The 25,183-nt window shown below is 36.2% G+C and overlaps 1 protein-coding gene across 3 annotated transcripts in view; it reads left to right on the top strand.

The window, feature by feature from the left end:
• BMP2K (BMP2 inducible kinase) overlaps positions 1-25,183 on the top strand; it is a 126,626-nt gene that overhangs the window by 87,076 nt on the left and 14,367 nt on the right. For 2 of the 3 annotated variants that reach the window (XM_087864051.1, XM_087864050.1), the window contains exons 11-15: positions 3,521-3,711; positions 4,795-4,893; positions 5,702-5,886; positions 10,556-10,713; positions 17,228-17,338. In XM_087864051.1, coding sequence (XP_087720177.1) covers positions 3,521-3,711; positions 4,795-4,893; positions 5,702-5,886; positions 10,556-10,713; positions 17,228-17,338 — 744 coding nt within the window. The remainder of the gene's footprint in view (positions 1-3,520; positions 3,712-4,794; positions 4,894-5,701; positions 5,887-10,555; positions 10,714-17,227; positions 17,339-25,183) is intronic. The other variant, XM_087864052.1, reaches the window with a different exon arrangement.

The following is a 25,183-nucleotide window of genomic DNA, read 5'->3' as shown; positions in this document are numbered from 1 at the left end:
CTTGCCACATAGTATGTCCTTAAGAAATGTTAAATATTAGCTACTCTTATTACTGTTAAGCATATGCTCAGGGAAGAGAATGTTTATGTTACCTGATGCATTGCTGCATACTTCTGTCGTGATCAGGCCCAGCAGACGGAGGATTATTCCATGGAAAAGGGAAAATAGGGGAAGTTGAAGCCTTTTGTGTCCATTTCTTAGCCTCACTGTTCTCTCCTGTAAAATGAGAATAACACCCGCTTTGCCTGTTACAAGAAATACAAGACAAGGTGTGTGATATCTGGGAAGGTTCTGTTTCGTAGTAAGCATTCAGTGTTATTTCTTTTCTTTTTCTTTTTCTTTTTCTTTTTTTTTTAATTTTCCTACCATTTTGGGTTGGAGATCCTATTAGTCTTCTCTATCATGTATCAGTGCCCTCTACCCGAAGACCACTAGGAACACACTTGTATTTGAACCAATTAGGCTTATACTTACATATCATGGGAATCTGTGGGAGTGTCTCAGTAAGATGGTGTTTGAAAGACTTACTGAAGGATTTGAGCTTGTGTTAGGTATTTTTGGGAAAGCTTGAAGGAAGTGGGGCTTTGCTCTGGAGTGAATGCTGTCAGGAAGTGGATATGATATCATTAGGTATCTTAATAAATCTTACTTCTGTAGAAGGAGGGAAGCAAAAGCCTCAATTGGTATAGAAGCAGCAGTCAGCCATAGTAGCCAGGATATATCCAGGAGAGGTTTGGTCAATTTTTGGTGTGGACAATGTGCCTGATTTTGGCAGCGTTCAGATGTGATTATGGAGTGGTCTTGTTGTCCTGATCCACCGTGCTCACAGGAAGCCTTGTCTGATGTGGGCGTTGGGAGAAGTGTTGTTTATTAGGAGCTGTGCGGGTCAGGCCTGCTCCCATGGCAGGGCTTGCTTGCTCTCCTTCAAATGCTTCCAGCTTAAGTTGGAAAAGTAACATTCCCTTTTCTCCCCATATGTGCATCTTTTAACATTTCTTCCCCCATTAAGTATTATACAAGAAGTGACACATGAATATGTTCTTTTAAAATATTCAGACAGTACAGTAGTATTTGGGGGAAAAATGGAAAAGTCTCTATTATTTTTTTCTGTGGAATAAACTAGCAGCAGGTTAGTATGCATTTCCCGGGTGCATTTTTTATGTTCTTGCACGCGTATATATAGATAAAAACCACTTATGCTGGGTTTAACGTAAGTGGATTCATACCATACATAGTTCTCTGCAACTTGATTTATTTTACCTTCTGTATTTAGGAGAGCTTTGCACATTCGTGCATATAAATCTACCGTGTAGTTTTTAATAGGTAGATGATATTCCAGTGTGAGTGTACCATAGTTTATATAACCATTTGGGTTATTTCCAATATTTGCTCTTATTAATAGCGTTGTGGTGAACATCCTTATAACAGCCTCTTGATTTCCATGTTAGAGCATTTTTCTGAGGAATATATTAAAAAATGTACTCATTTAAAATTTGCCGCATTGCCAGAACATAAGGAATAGCATGGAGGACATTAGGAGAAGGAAGGGAAAAATGAAGGGGGGGAATGAGAGGGGGAGACGAACCATGAGAGACTATGGACTCCAGGAAACAATCTGAGGGTATCAGAGGGGAGGGGGGTGGGGGGATGGGCTAGCCCGGTGATGGGTATTAAGGAGGGCACATATTGCATGGTGCACTGGGTGTTATACGTAAACAATCATGGAACACTACATCAAAAACTAATGATGTACTGTGTGGTGACTAACATCACATAATAAAAAAAATAAAATTTGCCGCATTGCCATCCAAAAGACTTCAAAAACTTACACTATCAACAACAGTGTGAGTGTCCTTTGATTCTGATCCTTGCCAATACCTGATAGTATTGGTTTTTTTAAAATGTTTCCCTATTGATAGGTAAAATATCTTTGTTTTTATTTTAATATTCTTGATTAATACTACTGTTCCATGTTTACTGGCTGTTCGTTTTCTCCTGTGAATTATCTTTTGCAATTTTCTGTGAGATTGTCTTGTTTTTAATTTTTTATTGCCCTTAAGATTTTTTTTTTTTTAAGATTTTATTTATTTATTTGACAGAGATAGAGACAGCCAGCGAGAGAGGGAACACAAGCAGGGGGAGTGGGAGAGGAAGAAGCAGGCTCATAGCGGAGGAGCCTGATGTGGGGCTTGATCCCAGAACGCCGGGATCACGCCCTGAGCCGAAGGCAGACGCTTAACAACTGTGCCACCCAGGCGCCCCCTTAAGATTTTGTTTTTATGTATTCTTAATATTCTTTGCCAAATATATTGTCCATACTTTCTTACAGTATGTCTTTAACTTTCCCGGTGAATTTACTTAACTTCTCTGAGCCTTACTTTTATCATTTGCAAAATGGGGACTAATAGTATGATGATTTAATGGTATACTTGAAAGCATTGTTTTCACATAGGATTGTTATGATGTTGTTTGGGATTTCTCTGGTGCTCTGTGGCCTTGGCTTGAGAACCAGGGCACCAAAGGCTAATGGTGGTAATATCTGTGTGGTAGAATTATGGTTTTAATTTTCTTCTGTATATTTTTATAAATGTTTGAAGACTAATTATAATGAACATGCATTTCCTTATAATTACAAGAATTAGGAAGTTATTAAACTATTTTCATAGAGGTGTTGTATTTAAGGCCTGGGGAGGTTTGAAGATATTGGTGAAAAAGAATCCTTCTCTCCCTTCTTGTACTCTCTTTTACCCCCATAGGATTAAATAGCTGCACTTGAATTTATGGTAAGTCGTTGGAGGAGAATATAGAAATTATGGCATATCACATTTCCTTTCTGATATTGTGTGTCTCGTTTTCATTAATTTCAAAAGTTTATTCATAGGATTTGCCTTGGGTAAAAATTATGAAGCTTATAAATGTCCATTTAAGAGGCAGTGTTAATAAATTCACTATACTAGCATTTATTGAACACCTGTTATAATAGACATTCCTTGGGGCCTTAATAGATCAAAGTCATTATCCCACCCGTCAAAGGGCCCCGGTTAGGACATAGCCGTGAAGATAGCGTGTGCAAGGCAGAACGAAATGTTGTAAACCAAGTGGAGGTGTTAGATAAAGGAGAAAGGAGGAGAGCCTTGAGCTAGACTTTGAAGGATACGAAGAATTGCAGTAGGTGGAAGGTGGCAGTGTAGACAGAGAGAATCATATTGGCAAAGGCACAGATTCATGCCAGAGAAGCGAGAAACCGAGGACGTGGCTGATGTGTTCATGGAGAGATGACGTAGGAGAGAAGCGTTTCTAAGACGTTGACTTGTTCAGAGTTGTGGCTGACAAAATTAACTTTCATGGGTTCTTAAAATTACAGTAAACAGTCCCTTCAGACTATGTGCATATGGAAGTTTCTGTGCTATAAAGTAAGGATAAAATTGCCTTGGTTAATGATTATCGAAACGAGTGTTTTGAAATCCAGCCATCTTGTCGAAATCTTGTGTTCACATACATTTCTGGAAACCACTTTTAGGAGCGCTGAGACCTGGAAGTGGCCCTGAGATCGTACTGGGTCAGGGGCCCCCCCAGCAGCCTCCGCAGCAGCACCGAGTCCTTCAGCAGTTACAGCAGGGAGACTGGAGACTGCAGCAGCTGCATTTGCAGCCCCGGGCCCCGCCGCAGCCGCCGCAGCCGCAGCTCCTTCCGGAGGCCTACACGCAGCAGGTCGCTCTGCGGTTCCTGTAGATGCGGAAGGGGTGGCGGGGAGGTCACGCGGCCGTTGAGAATCAGCGAACTGCCTGTCACATCACGGCACCATGAACTCTAGATCCACGTAAACGCTTGCCCAGTTTCGGGATTTTTGAAGAATATGTATTTACTTGCATTCTGTGAGAGTCTTAAGAATATTCCGCTCAAATAGGTTGCATCATGGCTTTATGAAGCAAAGACATGTTCGGTCATTGGGCAATATGAATAAGCGTGGCAATTTGTGATGAACGTTATCTTTTCCAGGTTATGTTTTGGGTTAAGAAACAGATTAATAATGTTATTGTTGGAAAGGTGATATTTAGGCTTTCAGAAGTAACACTACTTGGGTTTTTGTTCTAGTTTTTTTCTTCCCCTGCCTGGGTTGGTGTGTGTGTGTGTGTGTGTGTGTGTGTGTGGAGGGGTGGCATTTAGAGTTGGAAGGGGCATAGAAAAAAATGACCTTAAGTTCTGTTCTGCCCTTTGCCTTATCAGAACCTGCAAATTTCTAGTTTCATTAAACTATTTTAAATTTAATGACTTGTCACAATTGCCTTTCCGTCATTTCCTGAACTGTTTTTGAGCCTAGTAAACGCATGGGTGGCTCCCTCTTCTCGTCTTGATTAATAGACCCAGAACAGAACGTAGTTAAGTAGATGGTGCCATTGAGTTGCCAGAATATATCACTGAAGTGGAGATAGAAGAGGTGGGGAATTTACTGAGTCCTGGACACAAGTTACTGCAGGGGTTCTCACCAACTGGTAAATGTGTTTAGGTTTAGTTTTCTTCCAAGCGTCCTCAAACTGCGCTGGGAATGGTTTTAGTCCACTCCGTTATGTTTCACTGATAATCTTCGAACCAATTCCAATAGGCACATGTAAGTTATAGTCAGTTACATACTATAGTTCTTTTACATTGGTGTTTGGATTAGTAGTACTGAAATCATTGTTTTGATGGTAAGCTCAGTACTTAAAAAAAAAAACCCAAAACCAAAAAAAAAAAAACTATGGCACAAAAAAGGCATGCATAATATTGATGACTTTCTTTGTTTTTTCATTGTAGTATCAACAGGCAATGCAGCAGCAACAGATACTTCAACAGCAGTTTTTAATGCATTCTGTGTATCAGCCGCAGCCTTGTGCATCACAGTACCCTACAATGGTAAGCGTCACATAATTTCTAGGTATTTCTCTCTGAGAATACATTCCAGTGTTGGAATTCCCAGTATGACAGGTATTATTCAGAATTTAATTATTCAAATTCAACTCAAGTCAGTTAATTAACACATTTTTAACAAAGCCAGTGGTGTGTTCTAAAGCAGCTTGACATTGGTCTGAACCGTAGCACCTGAATTTGGCACATGGTAACTGACTGGTGGTATTTTTCTCTTACCTCATAATATAAGGGAAATGATCTATTTCCTGTGGTCTTTTGTCATATGTCTCTTTCATTTGGCAAATGTCTGTTGAATAAAAAAGAGAAACCCAAAAGGAAATTGCATTTGCTTCAGAGAATAGTGTGACCTTTTTTTTTTGTTTTGTTTTTTATAGCAACTGCTGTACTAGTGACTGTAAGCTACTCTCTTGTCTTTTTCTTAAACTATTCAAAGGAGGATTTTTGAATCCGGTTAAGTGAATCTAGCTTCAGAATTTTTTTTTTAATTGAGGTATAATTAACATAACATACATAACATGCTATCAGTTTCAGGGATACACCGTAATGATTTGATATTTGTGTATTTTGCAAATGGTCACTGTAATACATGCAGTTAAACAACTTCTTAAATAGACTTATTTTTGTCTTGCTGTGATATTCTATATGCAGGCTGCTCATTCATATATAAATTGTTTTTCAGGCTTCTGACTTTGTTGCCAGTGTGAAAAGGAAAGAATGGAGTAAATAGGTGTGATGCTGACTGTGCTTTAGTGACATCGGACCCTGTTTTGTGTAATGGCATTTCTTGTTTCAGATGCAGCAGTACCAGCAGGCTTTCTTGCAGCAACAGATGCTAGCTCAGCGTCAGCAATCCCAGCAACAGGCTTCACCTGAGTATCTTACCTCCCCTCAAGAGTTCCCGCCCGCCTTAGTTCCTTATGCTTCATCACTTCCAGCTCAGGTTGCAACCGTAGCGGACTCCTCTTATAGTGCCAATAGGCAAGTATTTTTCCAGTGACTGCAAAAGAAATGATTGTGGAAGTGGGTGTAAATGTGGAGTGGAGTCACTGAATGGCTCCTGAATTGAGAGCCCATCTTTTTAGAAAGTCCCCCTTTTTCTCTCACTAGGCCTGTCTTCCTGGCCCTGAGTATCCCTGTCCTTCCTTGCATTTCCATCAGTTAGGTCTGCTAATTGGTATTTGCAGGTGAGGTTTAGCAATGTCTAGCAGCATTTAAGGCTAAGAAAATTAGTGGCTTGTATGTTAAGACATTCTTTGTAATTTAAATAGAAACAAAACCCTAACGGGCTATACTTTAGTAGTTTAAAAAAATAACCCTTGTAGACAAGTTAATTTAACTTTCTCTACTTATGTATTATTACTTTCAATTAATTTGACAATATTTACTCATAAAGTTTGTCTAATTTGGTTTGATTTAAGAGGTACAAAAAATAGTAACGTGCCATTTGGTTCTTTTTTAAGATAGTGCAAGCTTATTACAACCACAGCCTCGTATATTTTGGTTATTTAGTTACATTGGTTAGTATAGAGTTATTTTTCATGGATAATTCATATTGAAAACATTACAGTAAACTAAAGAACTGTGGTATAAATTTTCTCAAACTCAGATTTGAACTGGGGAGTGCTTCAGGATTTTATAATGAAAAATTTGTTGACCATTATGAATATTTCTTAATAGTTTTAGATACGTTGGAGGAAGTAGCTATTAGAACTTTGATTATGGAAACACTAAAGAAGTTCTCATACAACATTATTTCAGGATATGAACATTAGCTGAGAAAAGGTATCTGCAAGCTTTGGGTAGGACTTAGGCATGAGAAAAAGCAACATCAGTAGCATACTTATTCATTGAGCATGTCAAGAGAGGGATAAAATATACAGTTTGCTGTGATATACTTCCCAACCTGTATGTGTGTGAGAGAGAGAGAGAGAGAAAAGAGAGAATGAAAGAAAGGGAGAGAGAGAGGGAGGGACTGAGGGAGGGAGGAAGCAAATTTATTTATTCAAGTATTTTCCTAAAACAAAAATTGAGGTGCATGAACTAAGATACAAAAAAGACACACCTAAAAAATAAGCCCCCTAGGGATAAGAATGGAATAGTTTTATTCTTCATTAAAAATAGGATATTCTGCTCAATATTGTTTAGTTTAAAATACTGATGAGGGGGCGCCTGGGTGGCTCAGTCGTTAAGCCTCTGCCTTCAGCTCGGGGCCTGATCCCAGGGTCCTGGGATCGAGCCCCACATCGGGCTCCCTGCTCTGCTGGGAGCCTGCTTCTTCCTCTCCCACTCCCCGTGCTTGTGTTCCCTCTCTCCTTCGCTGGCTGTCTCTCTCTCTCTGTCAAATAAATACAATCTTTAAAAAAAAAAAATACTGATGAGACCTGTACTGATTTTTTTTTTTTTTACTTTTGATGTTAATTAGCATGAAAAATGTCAGTTAAATCCAGCATATATATATAGGTAGTTGGAAAATGCAAAGATGTTAAACTGTCTTCTCGAATGCTGCATATATATTTATGTATACTTTGTGTGCTAAAGGATTACCAACCTTTGGAAACAAAGTTGTGTCACTGATGAGAATAGAGTCATGCATTAAAAATCTGTAGGAGAGAGTTCTTGTTGGTATTCCATTGCATATGTATTATCTAAACTTCCAGTTAGTTAGAAAGGAAGATGGGCATCTAAAGATATGAGGTCCATGTAAGCATGCAGGGCGCTGATACCTATAACCTGTGTAAATCACACGGCACTGTCTACTTCAATCTTTCCAGCGAGACTCTTCATGGAATCACAGGTGTGATATGTTAGATAAGTGCTTTTTTCTAATTTCTGGAGGAAAAAAATTGGTTTATCATCAGAATCTTCTGCATACCCCAGTGTGGGAAATACTGCATTGGGTATCTGTGAAAGTATATAAGACTTGTTGTACTCCACTTCTGTGAAATTATGTATCAAGGGAGATGGAAGGTTGGAGCAGGAAGGGGTTAGATCAGTAGAAACAATTATATACTTGGCAAATAGGTACACTAGCTTCCCAGAGGAACACTCCATTCACACTTGGGGCCTTAATGATACTGCATTAATATTCCCATTTAATATCAATCTTTACCAAAGTTATATGTTGAGTATAATATCTTAGCAATTTAAAAGGTGATCTGTAAACAAATATTCCTGCTTATAACTAAGTCAGTGGAAGGTGAAAATTGGGTTAACTGTTTGGCTCTAAGTGTATAGTAGATATTTGAACAGAAGAAACGAAACCAAGTCATTCCTTAGACAAAGGGAAAGGGTCAGTGTCTTGGTTAGCATGATTATTTCCTTTCCTACTTAATCTTATGCTAAAATTTCTACTTTTCCAATGTGTTAATATAGCTTTAGTATGACTGTTGGAAAGTATTAACCATGTTGTATTCACATAACAATGAAATAAACATCAACACATGCGTTATTTTATTTTTTGTGATAGATTTCCCTGTTGTATTAGTTATTTGTTGCTGCATTCCCCAAAGTTAGTGGTTTAAAACAATGATAAACATTTATTATCTCCCACACTTTCTTTGTATCAGGAATTTAGGAGTGCATTAGCTGTATGTTTATGTCCAGAGAAGGGTCTCTCAGCATACAGTTAAGATGTTTGCCTGGAGCTGCAGTCCGCTGAATGGTGTGGCTGGTGCTGGAGGATCTTTTTCTAAGATGGCTCATTCAACATGGCTTAGGGCAGGAGGCCTCAGTTCTCTGCTGTGTGGATCTTTCCAAAAGGTTGCTTAAGTATTCTCGTTTGCAAAGCTGAAGACTGTTTTGAATAAAGAATTATTTGTTCTGGTTTGTTCAAGAGCAAGTGGTCCAAAAGAGAGGGCAAGAAGGAACCCGTGATGCCTTTTATGGTCTAGTCTCAGGTGTCACACGCTGGCAGTTCTCCATATTTCATTTGTTGGGATTGAGTCACTAGATCTAGCCTTATATTCAAGGGCTGGGGAATTCGATTTCGCCCTTGAATATTAGGAGTGTGAGGGAGGATTGTCAGAGACTTTGTAGACATATTTTAACACCTGTTCAAATTGTAGGTTAAGGTGACACATCTCATTGAGTTACAGTCTACCAAGAGGAATCAATGAATTCATCCTAGGAATATGAAGAGGAGGATAGGGATAGCGAATCAGAAGTTCTGAAAGGGGTCCTTGGCAGGCAGGAGGGAGAATATCTATTCCTTTTTGAGTTTTAGCCTCTGATTTGTGTTTCAGGGACTCTGAAAGTCCTTGAGGGTAGTTTTGGAATTAGAGATGAGATTCTATCATAGGGAGGCAGGCTTAGATCTTAGCAGTTGATGCATTCCCAGGGTGAGTTCTAAACTGAATTATATTTGTTATTAAGATACCTAACTTACATTTATCAAGAAGGACTATTTATTTGTTGGTCAATTCCTGTGTTTTCGTCTAGCTTTCAGTAAGTGTTTAAACTTTCCATTCTCTACTCAGCTATACTGACAGGGCTTGGACTAGGGGATTAAATGGGCAACTTTTGTGTGGTGGCAGTGACAGTAAGCTCCCAAGGGGAAAGTGAATTTAAGGGGATGAGTTGAGGCTTGCAAAATTGAGACACATAGAGATTCTCCCTCCGTTACCGATGTTAGAATATCTGCATCTGAATTACTGCTAACTTTGATTTGACAACTTTGTTACATTGCCTTGTGACTATGCTGTTTTTCCAGGCTGGGTTGAAGGAGAGGTACCCAGGGATTCTTTTTTTTTAAAGATTTTATTTGTTTATTTGACAGAGATAGAGATAGCCAGCGAGAGAGGGAACACAAGCAGGGGGAGTGGGAGAGGAAGAAGCAGGCTCACAGCGGAAGAGCCTGATGTGGGGCTCGATCCCATAACGCCGGGATCACGCCCTGAGCTGAAGGCAGATGCTTAACCGCTGTGCCACCCAGGCGCTCCCCCTCAGGGATTCTTAGGTTAAGAAATCTTTAGACTCCCACCTTCTCTTTAAAGTCAAGAGGCCTATTAGATAACTTTCATGAAACGAGTGGTTCTAGGCTCCAGACTATATAGATACTTGAAAACCATGAATTATTTATTATGTAGAAAATAACCCTCATCTAGTTTTAGCAATTCATAAAGCACTCCTCTAACAGTTCATGTCTGCTTGGTAACTATATAGAGAATGCCTTCGTCAAGAGGAAAATTGTTGCAGTGTCTCAGCATAACCAGGACATAAGAGCATCTTATTCAATGGTGATTTTAGAGTAATACTGTTTGACATGGCGACTGATTATCACTTTAGGGATATTCACTGTGATAATCATAATATTTATTGAGTGCTGATTTCTTTTTCTAGACACTGTTCTCTTTGCTTTATATATATTAATCTTCTCAGTAAACTTATGAGGTAGATACAATTCCTCCTGTTTTTACAGATGAGGAAGCCGAGACAGTGAAGTTAAGGAACTTGCCCAAGGGTACGCATTGAGGCAGTTCAGATCCCAGGTGGTGCCATTAATCTATGCCCTGATCTGCCATATCCATCATAAATAATAAAAGGATCTGTTTTTCCAAGTTATTTAGAAAGTACGAACTAGGGCACTTTAGAATTTTCAAATCTAATGGTTTTTTTTTTCCCTTCTTTTCCCTCTTAATTATTACTATAGGTCAGTTGCTGATAAAGAGGCAGTTGCAAATATTACAAGTCAGAAGAACATCAGTAACCCGCCTGATATGTCAGGGTGGAATCCCTTTGGAGAGGATAATTTCTCCAAGTTAACAGAAGAGGAACTGTTGGACAGAGAATTTGACCTTCTAAGATCAAGTAAGGGACACTTGAAGGCTTATTTTGCTTCACAGTAAAATAACAGCTCTATAATTATTCAGCAAGGCCAAAGACTGTTTTGAGGTGGTAAATAGAAAATTCTTTTTGTGCATTTGAGGGCAAACATCAGGCCATCTTTTACATATACTATCGAACTATGTTGTGTGCATTAGAAATCAATTGCTTGATAGTAGCTTTAAACCCAAGATTGCTAATAACACCCTGATTCCTAACACTTAAATACTGCATATCTTTGAATGTTAAATTCAGAATATCTCTAAAACGTGGAAAATCAATGTTCAAATGAAAAGGGAGACATCCGTTATCTTGCTTACTAATCATTTTGCAGCTCTGTTTTCTTGCACACGCAGTAGAAGATACTGTGGGTCTGAGATGCCCTTTGAAAGTGCCTGAAAGAAAACATGGGCTACTACATTATGTTAATGTTTTGTAATGCCCTTTTAATGAGTGTTCACATAAAAGGGCTGCTTTGTTGTCCTGATATGGCAAAAGTTAAATAAATTATTTTCCACTTTGAATCAGATATCTCAATGTTTTTACTTGGAATCATTGCCTTCTCTTAAACTACCTAATATATATGTCAAGCCTAACCACACGCATTTTAGAAAAGTTCTTTTTCGGAAAGGCGAAGTGTGGAATGTTTTGAGGAGGTTGCAAAATAGCAAAAAGCTCACTTCCGGAGTATGTAGATAATTTTCAGGTTTCAGAGGCTTATACGTGTGTGCACACGTGGGCGTGCGTGTGCACGCGTATCCAAGTGTGTTTTCCTGTTTTGCATGTGAAAAGAAGGTCCTAATGGTCCCTCATTATAGTTTCTAGCTTCTGTTTTATTTTAGGTAACTGGCTTTATGAGAACAATTATTAGATGAATTGCTTTGTTCCCAAATGATATATATTTTATGTAAAATTTATAAATGCCCCGAATTCATGTAAGAATAGTTGTTTGGGATTTCAATTTGTATTTTACATATTGGTTATATGACTATGAAAAATTAAGTTGATGATTAATGCAGATATAAAGATGAGTTTTGAACCTTTAATAAAGGTTTGTCAGCTTCGGTAAAACCAAACTTACATCTTTTTATTAAAGAAAGTTTTCTTAAACCACAACTTTTTTGTTTGGCATTTTTAGTATACCTTATGTTGAGTAGCCCCAAAAGCCAAGTTGTAAAAAAGGAAATAAAGTATCTCTTTCTTTTGGGGGGATGGCAGGGTGACACAGGGGTTAACCGAATCAATATAATTTATAGGGTTATTTTGAAAGCGAAAGGTAAAATTAAAATATTCATTTTAATATGTTCTGACCAGGATAGTAACTGAGGGTTTGCTAAATCAGTATTTTCTACTCTTTGGGTAAAACTCGTCCTCCCCCCGCCCATCAGTTTATGGAATGGGTAAAATATTCACATTATTTTGTACCTTAAAAATAAAAGTGTGTCATTCTAAGCTCCCTAGAATTTGTAATGACAACCAAGTTTTATTTACTTTGCATAGGGAAGAATGGCATATAAAATATTCATGTATACATAACTTCATAAAAATTGGGTTTAGCATGTAAAACTGTTAACCAGCTATTTGCTTTCAAACTTCAAGGTCAGATAACATATGTAATTTTTGTATGTATCTGTGCACACATGTGTATGCCAAAGAATTTAGACTTCCTTGCACATTAATTGTGGAATGATATTAAGTTCCAAATGAAAGTGCAGGAGGAGCTTATCTGAAGGTCAAACTTGGAGCAACTCAGCCATTTGGGAAAGTGCCTAGATGGTCCCTGAGCTTTTGAAATCATTTCACTGTCACAAGGCTGATGTACTTAAATTGGCATCTAGCACCAGAAAACATACGTGATTTCTCATCCTTGGCAATGCTGCTTAACTACGTTGTAATCTCAGTGAAGTAACTTAACTTCTGTCTCACTTTCTCACTTATAAACTGGGTAGAGTGATGCTTACCTCATAAGGTTGTCAGTAAAATTAAATGAAATAATGTCTTGAAGGGTCTGGGTACTCCATAAATGCCACTTCCCTGTTCCTCATCTTCTGTGTAAGTCTTTAGGCTCCAACTTGAGGTTATTGCCCTTTAACCAGCATTTAAAAATTATATCTAAACTATCAGGTTTCTCAGCTGGCAGTTAAAAAACCAGATTAGAAGGGGCTTTGTGGGCAAACAACATTACAGCAGAAATGACATGTGATAGCAAGAAAGAAGATGAAAAGTGTGTGTCTTCTCTGTAATAATTGATAGTCGTAATAATGGTGTTCATAAAAGGTGAAATGTCTTTAATAAAGTTTATAAAGAAATCATTAATATATAGAGTATAGTTTAGAAAGATTTCTTTCCAAAGTGTTACCTACCTGTAATATATTCAGTCATCTTTAACACCTCTTGCATTCACAAGCAATAAAGCACCTAATATCTGATCCACTTGATAGGGGCTAAATTACCCTGCAACACAAAAGACGTCTTTCAGAACCTTAAGGGTTTCAGTGGAAGACTAACATTAGTGTAATGAAAATTAATTTCGGTCATTACTGGTTGGTGCCTTTGTCCTTAAAAACTTTTTCTAAAATAAGTAAATTATTGTTGCATTTGGAATAGCAAATTTACCTTTTTTTCTCAGCACAGATTTTATCAACAGTTTTTCAAGTCTTTTCTAAAATAATTTATATTTGGTTTATGAAATGCTCTTCAGCAAGAAACTGAATACCTTTTTGTATGATGCTTAAAAATATAGCCATTTCCCATGTAATGATTGTTCAGAATAGTACACTGCCATTTGAGTTTTTATTTTTAAGATGGTAAATGGTTATTTATTAAAATGAAAAAGGATATTCTGTCTAGGAAGTACTTTACGCGTTTGTACTACTCAAAAGGTGATTTGAAAATCACAATATATTTTGACATACTAGAATTCCAAAATATGAGTATTTGGCAACAAAAACTGTTTTTTAGTGATCTTTATAAGAAAACAGTTATTGATTCCATCCATATACCAGTTGGCAAAGGGATTTAACATATAAAATAAACCAGATTCTTACTTTTGCTTTCAGTGTAACTGAATATTATTTATGGTTCAGAATTTTTCTCCTGTTCTACTTAAAACCAAAACATTAAATCAAAATTAGGCATTATTAATAAAGCTGATCTCAATGACATTTTTAAAGTTTAAACTTGTATTTTTCTTTGTCTTTCATATCAAAACATCCAGAATAGTATGTAAACTTTAGAAATCTAACTGTGATAAAATTTAATACATTAAACACTAGATTACAGGTGCTTGCTTTGGGACACTTTTTAACTTGCATTTGTTCAAATAGTTGTGTAGCTCTGCATGTTAATTAAAATTAATGCTTAATGGAATATTATTTTTTGTCGATGATGACTGTTTCTGTTTCAAACTGCATCACAATAACTAAAAGAAAGAATAGAAGAATCTAAAGACTGTGGCTGCTTTGCAAATTCTACTGAATGTGTGTGTGTGTTTTTTTTCTATGAAGCCACGGAATAAAATAGACGTAAATATCTGTATTAGTTTGTTGTAAAGCATTAACTCTCACCATTGTAAGCTAACTCAGATATATTGCTGTTCCTTCAGTGCAGAATAACAGAACTTTTCAAATAGAATAGTTTCGAAAGTATCAGATGAAGACCGTACTTATAAAATTTACTTATTAGCCTTTTGGCTATTGAAGCCATTTTCCAAATAAGCTGCAGAATTAACTTATTAGAATATTTTAATTTTCTGATGGTATTGTGGAATATACTTTGATTCTAGGATTTTTAAATCCTGTATTTTTTGCTATCTGTATCAATTAAAAATCCTGAAAAGATATTGTCTTTATTCACCAACACAGTTCTTTTGGGAAGGCAGGAGGAGGTAAGTTTCTTAATGTTGGACAAATCAAGCTCAAGTTTTGCTCTAATGTAAACCAATTATTTGAAAATAGAACTTAAATTCATTTTAGGGGTGACTATGTATTTGAAAAATAGCTCTATATACCATTTCATTAGTTTTTAATTATAGGTAATTAATAATTGAAACAATTAATATGTGTATTTATTTTGTATTTTGTGCCCTGGGACCCAGATTATCCTGTGAACTCTAGAAATCTAGATGATTTAACAACAGTCCTCCATGGATAAATTGATTCTGTGTTTTGTGAGAACGTGATTCATTTTATAGCGCATTTATTCTGACTCCCGTTTTGAAATAATTGGAAAATGAACTTTGCATAGAACAGTGTCTCCATATTTTAAATTATGGGACTCACTGTATTAAAAATGTTAGTTTTTCCCTACATGATAATGTTTGTACTCTTGTCCTAACTACATGGTGCTGTTTATACATTTATGAGAATTTAGCTTAGATTGAGGGAGATAATATACCGGTGCATGAGGATTCAAAGAACCTTAGTGGTAACTGTGCATTTTTATATGCTGGGAACCATTGGCGCAGTGCTGGTTTATAAACCTGGGGAGTATATTAAAGTGTCGATTTCCAAATTCCCGCTCAGATAATCTGATGCATTAGGTTTGTGGTAGGGCCCAGGTAACTACATTTTATACAGGAACCCTAGCAGTTATGATGCAAATGGTCTAGAAGGGAAGTTTGGTCCTAATTTAGACCTAAGTACCCATATATACTGTCTTGATTTTCAAGAACGAGGGATCTTGGATAGGATATGCTGTGGCTATCACTCTGAGATAGTCTTTTTCATTTGTCCTTTCCTACTTCCTCTTTCCTTTGTCCTCACTCTGTTGTACACGAGAATTTTCATTGTCATCCATTACAGTATTGGATTTGAAAGGCAGCTCACAAGTCTTGGAACTTTTGTTTGTGCATAAATCAGTTGTCAGATATGTTGCCTTAACAAAATATTTATCACTTATTATATTACCAGTGGGGTTTTAAGTAAAATTTTAGATAACTCAAAGTTTCATGTGGATATTGTATTTTAGTTTTAGCCATAAAAGCTGATAATTGTGTCCATTGTCATAAATGTGTTTAAAAAATGGTCCATTGCTGTAATTAGGTGTATTAAGGATGTCGTAGACTCTAGGGCCTCGCCTTCTCAAGAGTGTGCTTCCTGACCCAGCAGTATCACATCACCTGGGAGCTTGTTGAGGTGCAGAATCTCAGAACCCATCCCAGAGCTGTCCAGTCAGAATCTGCATTTTCACAAATCCCCAGCTCACTGGGATGTACCTTCAGTTTGAGAAGCACTGTCCTGGGAGATTGCTGCTTTAACTTGGGGCTTTTTGCTTCATTCTGAAGTTACAGATCATTTTTAGGGAATTCTAATTATATTTGGATTTTCTCTGCCTACCCTGCAATGTCTTAGAACTCAAATGAAACCAGCATAATTTACCCATAGAATTTCTTAAACGTGAAGGGTATAGTCCTGGGAATGCTTAAAATTCCTGAAAAAAGCAGAATGAGTTCCTAATAGTATATGCTTGAGTGCTAAGAATCAGAGGCTAGGGAGACAGCTTACAAAAATCAAGAAGTTGCCAACTGATCAAGTGCCTGCAATATGCTGTTTAAGAGGAAGGAAAGGTAATCACTACTTAGGGAATTAGGGGACAGCAACTCTCTTCACACACGACAAGCCTGCTTCTGCATGAGTTAGAGCCTCTGCTCTAGCTCTTCTTTTGTCTGTGTGCTCTGCACAGGTATCCCTTCGCTGCCTCTTGAAGTCTTTTCTCACCTGGTCCTGGTCAGAAACTCTCTATTACTGTGACTTGTGCCCACTCCCTTAATTCCTTACCCCTGAACTACAGTTTTCTGTAGAGCTTATATATTTCTCATTATGCTCATTGCTTTTTGTTTGTTTGTTTGTTTTTCCATGCCAGCATATAAACTCCAAGAAGGCAAGACTCTGTGTTTTGTTTGACATTGCCTGCCCATTGCTTAGAACAGTGCCTGGCACATGGTAGATCTCAGTTATCCATTGGGTGAAATAAGAAACTCTGTCATTAGGCTTTTCATAATATCTGTGTATATGTGAATGATTTAATATGAGAAATGAACATCAGTAGTCAATTACTTTTTATTGCTATTGAGAAATAAGATTTGCCTATTTTATGAACAAATGACCATTTGCAATATTTTTTCCATATGTATTTTTTGCAGAAAGAAAGTCTGCCAAATATGTCTCTGTTCAGTAAGCTGGGTTTAAGTTCAGGTCCAGTATGTTACAAGTTGAAGACAACTGGGTATTTTAGTAAACCAAACTAAGTTATTTATTAGGTTAATTGTATTTGTGAAATTTGTGAAATCACTGAGATGATATTGTTAAGCTTGCCTTTGTAGCAACAAGTATTATTAAACTCGAGACTACCCCCTAATATTTATAAAATGAATTCTGACTAATATTTTTCAAAAAGGCCGTTGCTTTGATTAATTTTATTTATACTGTTACCAACTTTTATTTATTTTAAAGACCGTTTTTATTTTATTTTATTTTTTTGTTTCATCTTATTTTTGCAGACAGGCTCGAGGAGAGCGCATCCTCAGATAAGAATGTAGATCCACTTTCTGCTCCACATAACCACCCTCCAGAAGATCCTTTTGGTTCTGTTCCTTTCATTTCTCACTCAGGCAAGTTACATATGTAACATCGTCATCAATGAAAAATACACACACGAAGAGCAATAATAAAAATAACAACAATAAAAAAACCTTATTAATATAAAGCCAAAGTAAGAATTAGGTGTTAGTTATAGAAAATAGAAAATTATTTTTACCTTTGCTATCCTCTCTCTGCCATAACTCTCTTTTTATCTTTATTGTTGGATATCAGTGAAACAAATTCATGCATGAAAATCTCTCTTTTTTATATACTTAAAATATGTTTAAAGATATTTTTATACTCAGCTTTTGCTTAAAAATCCTGTATTTTCCTTGTTTTTATGTGCTTTTTATAGTTGTTTTTAAAAAGTATTAATGATTTTGTATGTCACGATAATTTTGTGACAGATTACTCTTTTCTTCTTATATCCTCGCTTTAATTTCTTTTTTTGGCTTTGATTTCAATTTAGAACTTAAATATTGTTATTACTATTAAAAAATATCTGTAGTAATATTTTCTAAGTAATCACCCAGTTGACACTGTCAGAGATACTAGGGTGGAATAGGATCCCACTTTGGCATAAATGGATTGTGTGTGTGTGTGTGTGTGTGTGTGTGTGTGTGTGTGTGTGTGTGTTCCTAAAGGAAAAAAATGAATTTGATCATAGAAAAAAATATATTAGAAGAAATAATGCCTTGATAGAGTACAAAGTTTTGTTTATACCATATTCAAGGTAACTATCAGCCATGTTCTTGCATTCTCTTCCTTGTATTTCCCACTCAAGCAAATTACGTATATGTAATAACATCATTGCTATCATTTAAAAATGCACACAAGTGAAAACAGCAAAAACAGATACACCTTACAAGAAAAACTTATAAATGTAAGTTTAGTAAGAAATAGGTGTTCAGGATTTCTGATGAATACACTGAGGCAGTGTTAATAGCTTTTCAATATTTAGATTTGGTTATCCAGGATATGCAGCACAATAATTAGGAGTTTCTACATATTTTCATGTTCTGTATTTTACTCTTTGCCCTTTATTGAAAACAGTCCATATTGTTGTCATTTTGTGCTTGCTTCTTTCAAATTATCTTTGAATGAATGGCATGAAAACATTAATTGAGTGGGGAAGACAGTTTACTGTTTCTACTTAATCTGCACGCGTGTACTTCCTCACACCCCCAATAATAATGCTACTACTTTTTTCAAACAAAGTATAATATCTCAAAATGGTCATTAGAAGCTCTCAAGAACATAGGTATTGATCTGTTTGTGGCAGAAAATGGTTTCAGTACTGCTGGCTCTTTTTCGAACTCTGGAAGGAGTTGTATGATCCTTTTCAGGTTTGTATGTATCTTTGCAACTTCCCTGTTCTTTAAGATTCTGAAGGAACCCTGGGAAAATGAAGACTGGAATCAGGGACTAGGTTAAGCCTCAGTGACTTGCCATTTCCCTGGGCACCCTTATTTTGGGGTTGGCCTAGGACTTTTGTAGTTAGAAATATGCTCACAAATTTGAGCTTGATTGCTGTCATTGTTATTTTGTTTTTCTTCTTAATGTGGGCATTTAATTTCTGTTATATTTTAAATTTATCAAGTGTGGGAAACATGAATTGTCTGTCTTTGAATCATGTTCAGTAGCCAACCCAGTATGTATCTAATAATATTCCTTGGATGTATGAAAAAATTCTAACTATTCCTAAAAATTCATACTCCTAAGTGTTAAGAAAGTGACCTTAAAAAATGATCTTTACTATAAATGTACCCTTCCAAAAAAGTCTTTTTAGATTTAGTGTAGCCATGAACACTGGAATGGTTAGGTTATGAAAAATTGAGGTCACAGAATGGAATAAAGGAGGGAATGGTCATAGGTGAGATGTGCATCTAGAAAGAGAAGAAAAGGTGGTCACTTGGCTATATTAGCACTGTTAATTTGTATTTATGAGATCTAAAATACATAATTAAATTAAAACTAAAAATAACATATTACTACTGACCAAACTGTTCATTATCAAGCTTGGATGTACTTTGTTACGTATAATTTTTCAATAAAAATAAAGTATTTGGGGTCATTCATTTTCCTCAAATAATCAAATCTACTGAAACAAAAATTGCCTTCTTCCATGAGATTTAGGAAGAAATTGGAAAAAGAAAAATGAATTGTATTCAGTGAAAATACACCTCACGTAGCATTGTGAGCATCTGGAGATGTGTAGGACCAGGAGTGTGTGTGGATGTGTGTGTGTGTGTGTGTGTGTACACAACATAGAACGATTAGGTGTATGTGATAAACCATCTTACTTCAATCTGAGAGTTGACAATTACTGAATGTGATTGTATTTTAGGTAAAACCATATAGAGATTGCTACTTGAGAATAAAGTGAATTCAGTCATGAAGCAGAATGCTATAAGAATTTAGCAAGTTTTAACTCCATTAGGAAAGTACATTTAAGAGGAAGTCCCATTGTCCTAAATCTAGTGTTCCTTACACTGTTTTTGTTAGGAATCGTGCTCTTTTTATATTGAAAGACGACATTTCTGCCGGCACTTTTAATCTTAGCTTTCAAATTGTAATGGGTTAATGTTTGCTTTGTTTTTCTTCAGTTTATCATAATTTTACAAAATTAGTTTTTAAATGTAATTTTCTTAAAATATGTATGTACTTCAAAAAGTTGGATTTAACAGGGTTTATAATGAAAAAATTCACTTCTCTGCCTGCTGCCTCCCTGTCTGCTTTCCCTGTTCAGATTCCTTAGAGATAATTTTTCACTTCTGGTATTTAATATATCATACTTACTCTGCTATCTTACTCTTACCCTTCCCCCCCACTTTTAGGTAATATCTGTGGACTTCTTATTATGGAAAATGAGGATTTAGATTAGTTACAGTGTTAATCCTACTCCCCCTACCCCATCCCCCCACCCCACTCCAGATACACACAACCAAACACATTTTGTCTGCCCCTCCCCTGCTTCCAGTACAGCTTTGACAGAGTTGTTGGTTGTCAAGTGTTCAATGTGTACGTTTTTTGAGTACGTAAATGTTTTTCACCGCGGTGTTCTAGTATACCGTGATCACATGTCCGTTCTCCTGTAAGGTTTTGTTTTTCCTTGAGTTAACTATAATTACATTTATAAAAATGACTATGTTTTGTTCCTTTATTTTTTTATGTACTCTGTTGTTGATTCATCTCCATTTAGAAATATTATTTCCTCCCATTTTAAGGTGGCTACCATTTTAATTTTGCCTGGTTACATCTCTCATGGAGTTCTGCAGTCTTCATTGGTTGCTTTCTGTAACTGCCACATGCTTATCATCCTAGTGTTTTCTTTTGCCCACCATTCTTCTGGGAATTCCTGGATCTCTTCTCTTTGTTGGTCTGTTAGCAGAGCAACCGCTCTACTAGTTTCTTGAGAAAGTATGCACGGGAGGAAAAGTTTTAAGCTTTGCTGCCTAAAAATATCTTTTTAAAAAAATTTTATTTATTTATTTTTTTTAATTTTTATTTTTTAAAGATTTTATTTATTTATTCGACAGAGATAGAGACAGCCAGCGAGAGAGGGAACACAAGCAGGGGGAGTGGGAGAGGAAGAAGCAGGCTCATAGCGGAGGAGCCTGATGTGGGGCTCGATCCCAGAACGCCGGGATCACGCCCTGAGCCGAAGGCAGACGCTTAACGACTGTGCCACCCAGGCGCCCCTGCCTAAAAATATCTTTTTATCCTAACTGACACTTGATTGATAGTTTGGCTGGGTAAATAATTCTACATTGGATGTAATTTTTCTGTGAATTTTTGAGGCATTGCTTCATGGTATTCCAGCTTAAAAAAAAAAGGCTTCAATTAGAGGAATATTCCCTATGCCCTTAAGCCTAGGTCCCATACCCTCTATTGTTTAGAGTCCAAAATACCTTTCTTCCTCTATTTCTTTAAATAGCTGCATGTACTCCAGAGATGTTACAGTCAGCTGACCTACCTTAATTTGTTCACATAGATGCATCTTTCTGATTTGTTTGGTGTCTTAGCTTATGCTGTAACTTTTTCGGACTTTTTGGAAGCTTAGGTGAAGATAACATTTTGATAGGCCATGTCTTAAATGATTCAAATCTAGCTTTTCCTCTTCTTGTTTTTAAACATTTCTTTATGAGCCAAATTAAATTTATACAGTATCCATTTATGCAGAAATCAAATAATTACATCAAGAATATTTTTGGTGCTGTATGTAAGGGTAGTATCCTATTCCATAAGGTGATACTTCAGTTACCATGGAATTATATTTACCTTTTATGTCAGGTTACTAAACTGTTATTAGAGTGGTATATCATAATTATAATAATTATAAAGTCCTGAATATAAATCTTAGTTCTGTTTAGCCATGTGATATTGGGTGTTGCCTAATTTCTTGGAGGGTTTCTTTATCTTAAACTGGGGATAATATTAGCTACTCGATGAGATGATCGAAAGAATTAAAAAAGAGAATGTTACACAAAGCACGGCATTCTCAGCGTTGTTGCTATTGTGGCTGTTGTTGGTAGTGTGATTAAATAATATTCTTACTGTTTACTAAATTTCAAAATCTTTGTGTTAAGTAAGTTGTAGCTGCTGCGCAGCCAGTAGTGCTACAAAATTCCAGTAATAATAAGCGAGTATTCTCTTCACTGCTGGTATCTTTAAATTACATGTAGAATCTGTTTAAGAAGCTTTTCACTACCAAGAACTGTTTTAATAGTGCTGTTTCTATTTTTATTAAAGCATTAGCTATCAGTGTCCACAACAGTACACACATAAACATCGTATTAAAAGCATGGCATTCATTCCCCATCAAACCCACACACTCTTCCTTCTCCCCAAGGCATCATTTTACAGTTAGTTTGTATACCAACACAGGATGTGTGGCTCTGTGAATTAAAGTGTGAACTGCTTAATTTTAATGAACATAACTTCTGAAACAGAGTATTTGAAGAATTTTGTTGACACATAGGCTATATTAATTAGGTCACTGAAGTTTTAGATTTCATATATTGCATTTCATTTTTAATTAGGTTTGGTGAACTTACTCTTCCAAATCCCAGATCCACCTCATTATCTAACAGGAGATTAAATTGAGTTTAGAGTTGGGAAAGGTCACATTATACATAGCAAATATTTGATGGAACGTGAACTGTTACAGATTGTCAGTTCAAATGCTGTGTCTTTTTAAAAGTGATGATGAATTTATTGCTTATATTTTTAGATTCCAGTATGTAATTCTTGAAGATCAAGAATTTTGCTATTCCAAGATGTTGGCAATAATGGTTACCATTTATTGAATTCTATTTTATACATACAGTGGAAACTGAGGCTCAGAGAGCATCAGTGACTTGCTTAAGGTCAGATAGTTTATAAGTAGGAATCCTGCTCTCTCTGCTTCTAAACTCTCTTCTTTAAATAGTAGTAAAACAAAGATGTTAAGTGGACTGTTTTAAATAAAAAGCTACATAATAGAAATGTCAGTTTTGTAGCGTTTTTAATCTGTCTGGGAAATACTGTTCACAACTAGCATGATTCTCTTTTTATACTCAGGCCTTGTCACTTGGCCTGTCTTCGGAGAAACAGTACAGATTTTGATAAAACCTTCTAATCCACTAATCCTTGGGCATGGTGCATTGCTGGGAGATGATGGCAGGCAGTATGCTATCAATTCAAAGTGAGCTTTAAAGTCTTATCGCCCTTCCCTTGTGTCCTAAATGATGAGACAACAGAAGGCATGTAATTACAATAGCAGTTTCAAGCCATTCATCCTCTATAATCTGATAGCAAAGAAAAGAACATCAAAATAAAATTTCCTTGAAACTGGAAGCTGCTTATATTAAGATTAAAAATGTACACCTGTTTTATAACTAAAAGAGCATTCCTCTAAAAGATGGAAACCTGTTTAGAAGAGTATGAGGCAAACATGCCCCTCTCCTCATATTTTTTTGACATTTTCTAAATATTTTGAATTTTTTGATATTGTTTATGAAGGTTCATTTATGTGATTCAAGAATACATTATTTGCAATATTTATTTAAAATAATGTGGCATTATCTAGGATTTCACTCGTCTTCCCAAAGTGTGTAAAAGAATAGGGTATGTGCTATGGTGAGCGCTGTGACTCGTGTAAGACTGATGAATCACAGACCTGTACTCCTGAAATAATACATTATATGTTAATAAAGAAAATAAAAAATAAACCATTAAAAAAAAGAATACTATAAAAAATATATGAAAATATGAAAAGTGACCTTACAAATTTAGCTTTTGAGTTTGGAATCTTCCCCTGGACTGGGCAAGACTTATGATGTCTTTGAAATTTTAATGTCTAGAAGTTTCTTTTTATGAAAACTCAAGCATGAAGTGGATGAATTTATGTCTTTATATTTATTTGGCAGATTCAGGTTCTTAAATTCATTTGGTGAATTCAGCTTGTTCTTCAGAACCTCCCAGTTGTTTTTACCTGCCTAGTCATTTTCCAGATCACTAGAATCAGGAGTTGTAGGTGAGCTTCACAACTAGTGAATGATAAGCTTCTTGAAGTCAGGAAACACTTTATTCATTTTTGTATGCCATACAACACCTTGATGAATGAGCTTATTACTTTAGTAATCTAATCTCTCTCTCTTTATACACACACACATACCCTAATATTTAATGAGCTTTTACTAAATAAAATGAATATTATTTAATGTTCAGCTCTATCAGGTAAGTTCTATTATTGTCTTTATTTTATAGATGAGGAAACAGAGGCTTTTTTGGATATTTATCTTCTGTGGATTTTGTGAAGTTGAGATCTGGTGATGAAGCCTTATGGTATTTCTAGAACTCTAACCTATAGACAATAAAATACTCAACACAAGATATGAATTGTACAGTTCAACAAAACACTGCTGAAGTAGAAGCAGTATTGGGCTTTTATGATTATTATTATTATTATTATTTTTTAACTTTTCAGACATAGCTTTGTAAAGGAAATCAAAAGAGATTCAAGACAAGTCCGTGGTTGTATTTTGTTGGGGGTTGATGATGAGCTATGTTGAGTATTCGCTGGTGATGAGATTCTACTGGGAGTTTAATTGTAGAATTTACAGATGAGAGTTTTAAACTAGTGTCAGCAGGGAAATCACTCTGGCTTTGATGTGTATGGCCTTAAACTCGGGCATATTCCTTGTGTATAAAAGGACTACATCTCTCAAAATCCCTTCTTGTTTTTTGCTTTCAAATATAGTTGAAGCTATGCAATAGGATTAAGGTCACCAAAAGAAAGAAATGGAAAGAGAAAGGGGAAAGCCAAGTAATGAGAACTGGATAGTAACAATGCATATCTTTGAAGTGGTAGGAGGTCATGACAATGATCTGACAGAGCAAGGGGAACATTTTTGGAGATGTAGCTAATAAAATTGAAAAGGAAAGATCGTAAGGAAAGATCACAAACCTTTCAAAGCATTTTCACCCTGACATTGTTGTGGGAGCTTAATGGTGAGGAGTTAAGAGATAATGTATGAAAAGCCCTTGGCGTTGCATTTGTGCGCTTGACAGTATTAGTTACCATCCTCTCTGATTCATTTCTCAGTGTCAGTGGAAGCGTATGGCAGGTACTCCACCAATAATCATGAAATGATGGTGTTACACCAGCAATACTAACATAGCCCTTCACTGAGTACGTACCACACGCCAGCAGTGTTGTAAGCACTGCACGTCCGTTCTCATTTTAATCCTTGTTACAGCTTTCGGAGGCAAATACTATTGCTATCCCTACTTTACAGGTGAAGTGAGACACCTAAGTAGTGCATGATTCCAAGTCATCAAAGGACACTTCCATTTAGTATCTTCTGCTGATGAGGGAAGGGAAGTCTGCT

This window comes from Ursus americanus, chromosome 8, assembly GCF_024610735.1.
Source record: "Ursus americanus isolate L20-20 chromosome 8, mUrsAme1.1.p, whole genome shotgun sequence".
Classification (NCBI taxonomy): domain Eukaryota; kingdom Metazoa; phylum Chordata; class Mammalia; order Carnivora; family Ursidae; genus Ursus; species Ursus americanus.
This window is presented reverse-complemented; position numbering and strand designations above follow the sequence as displayed.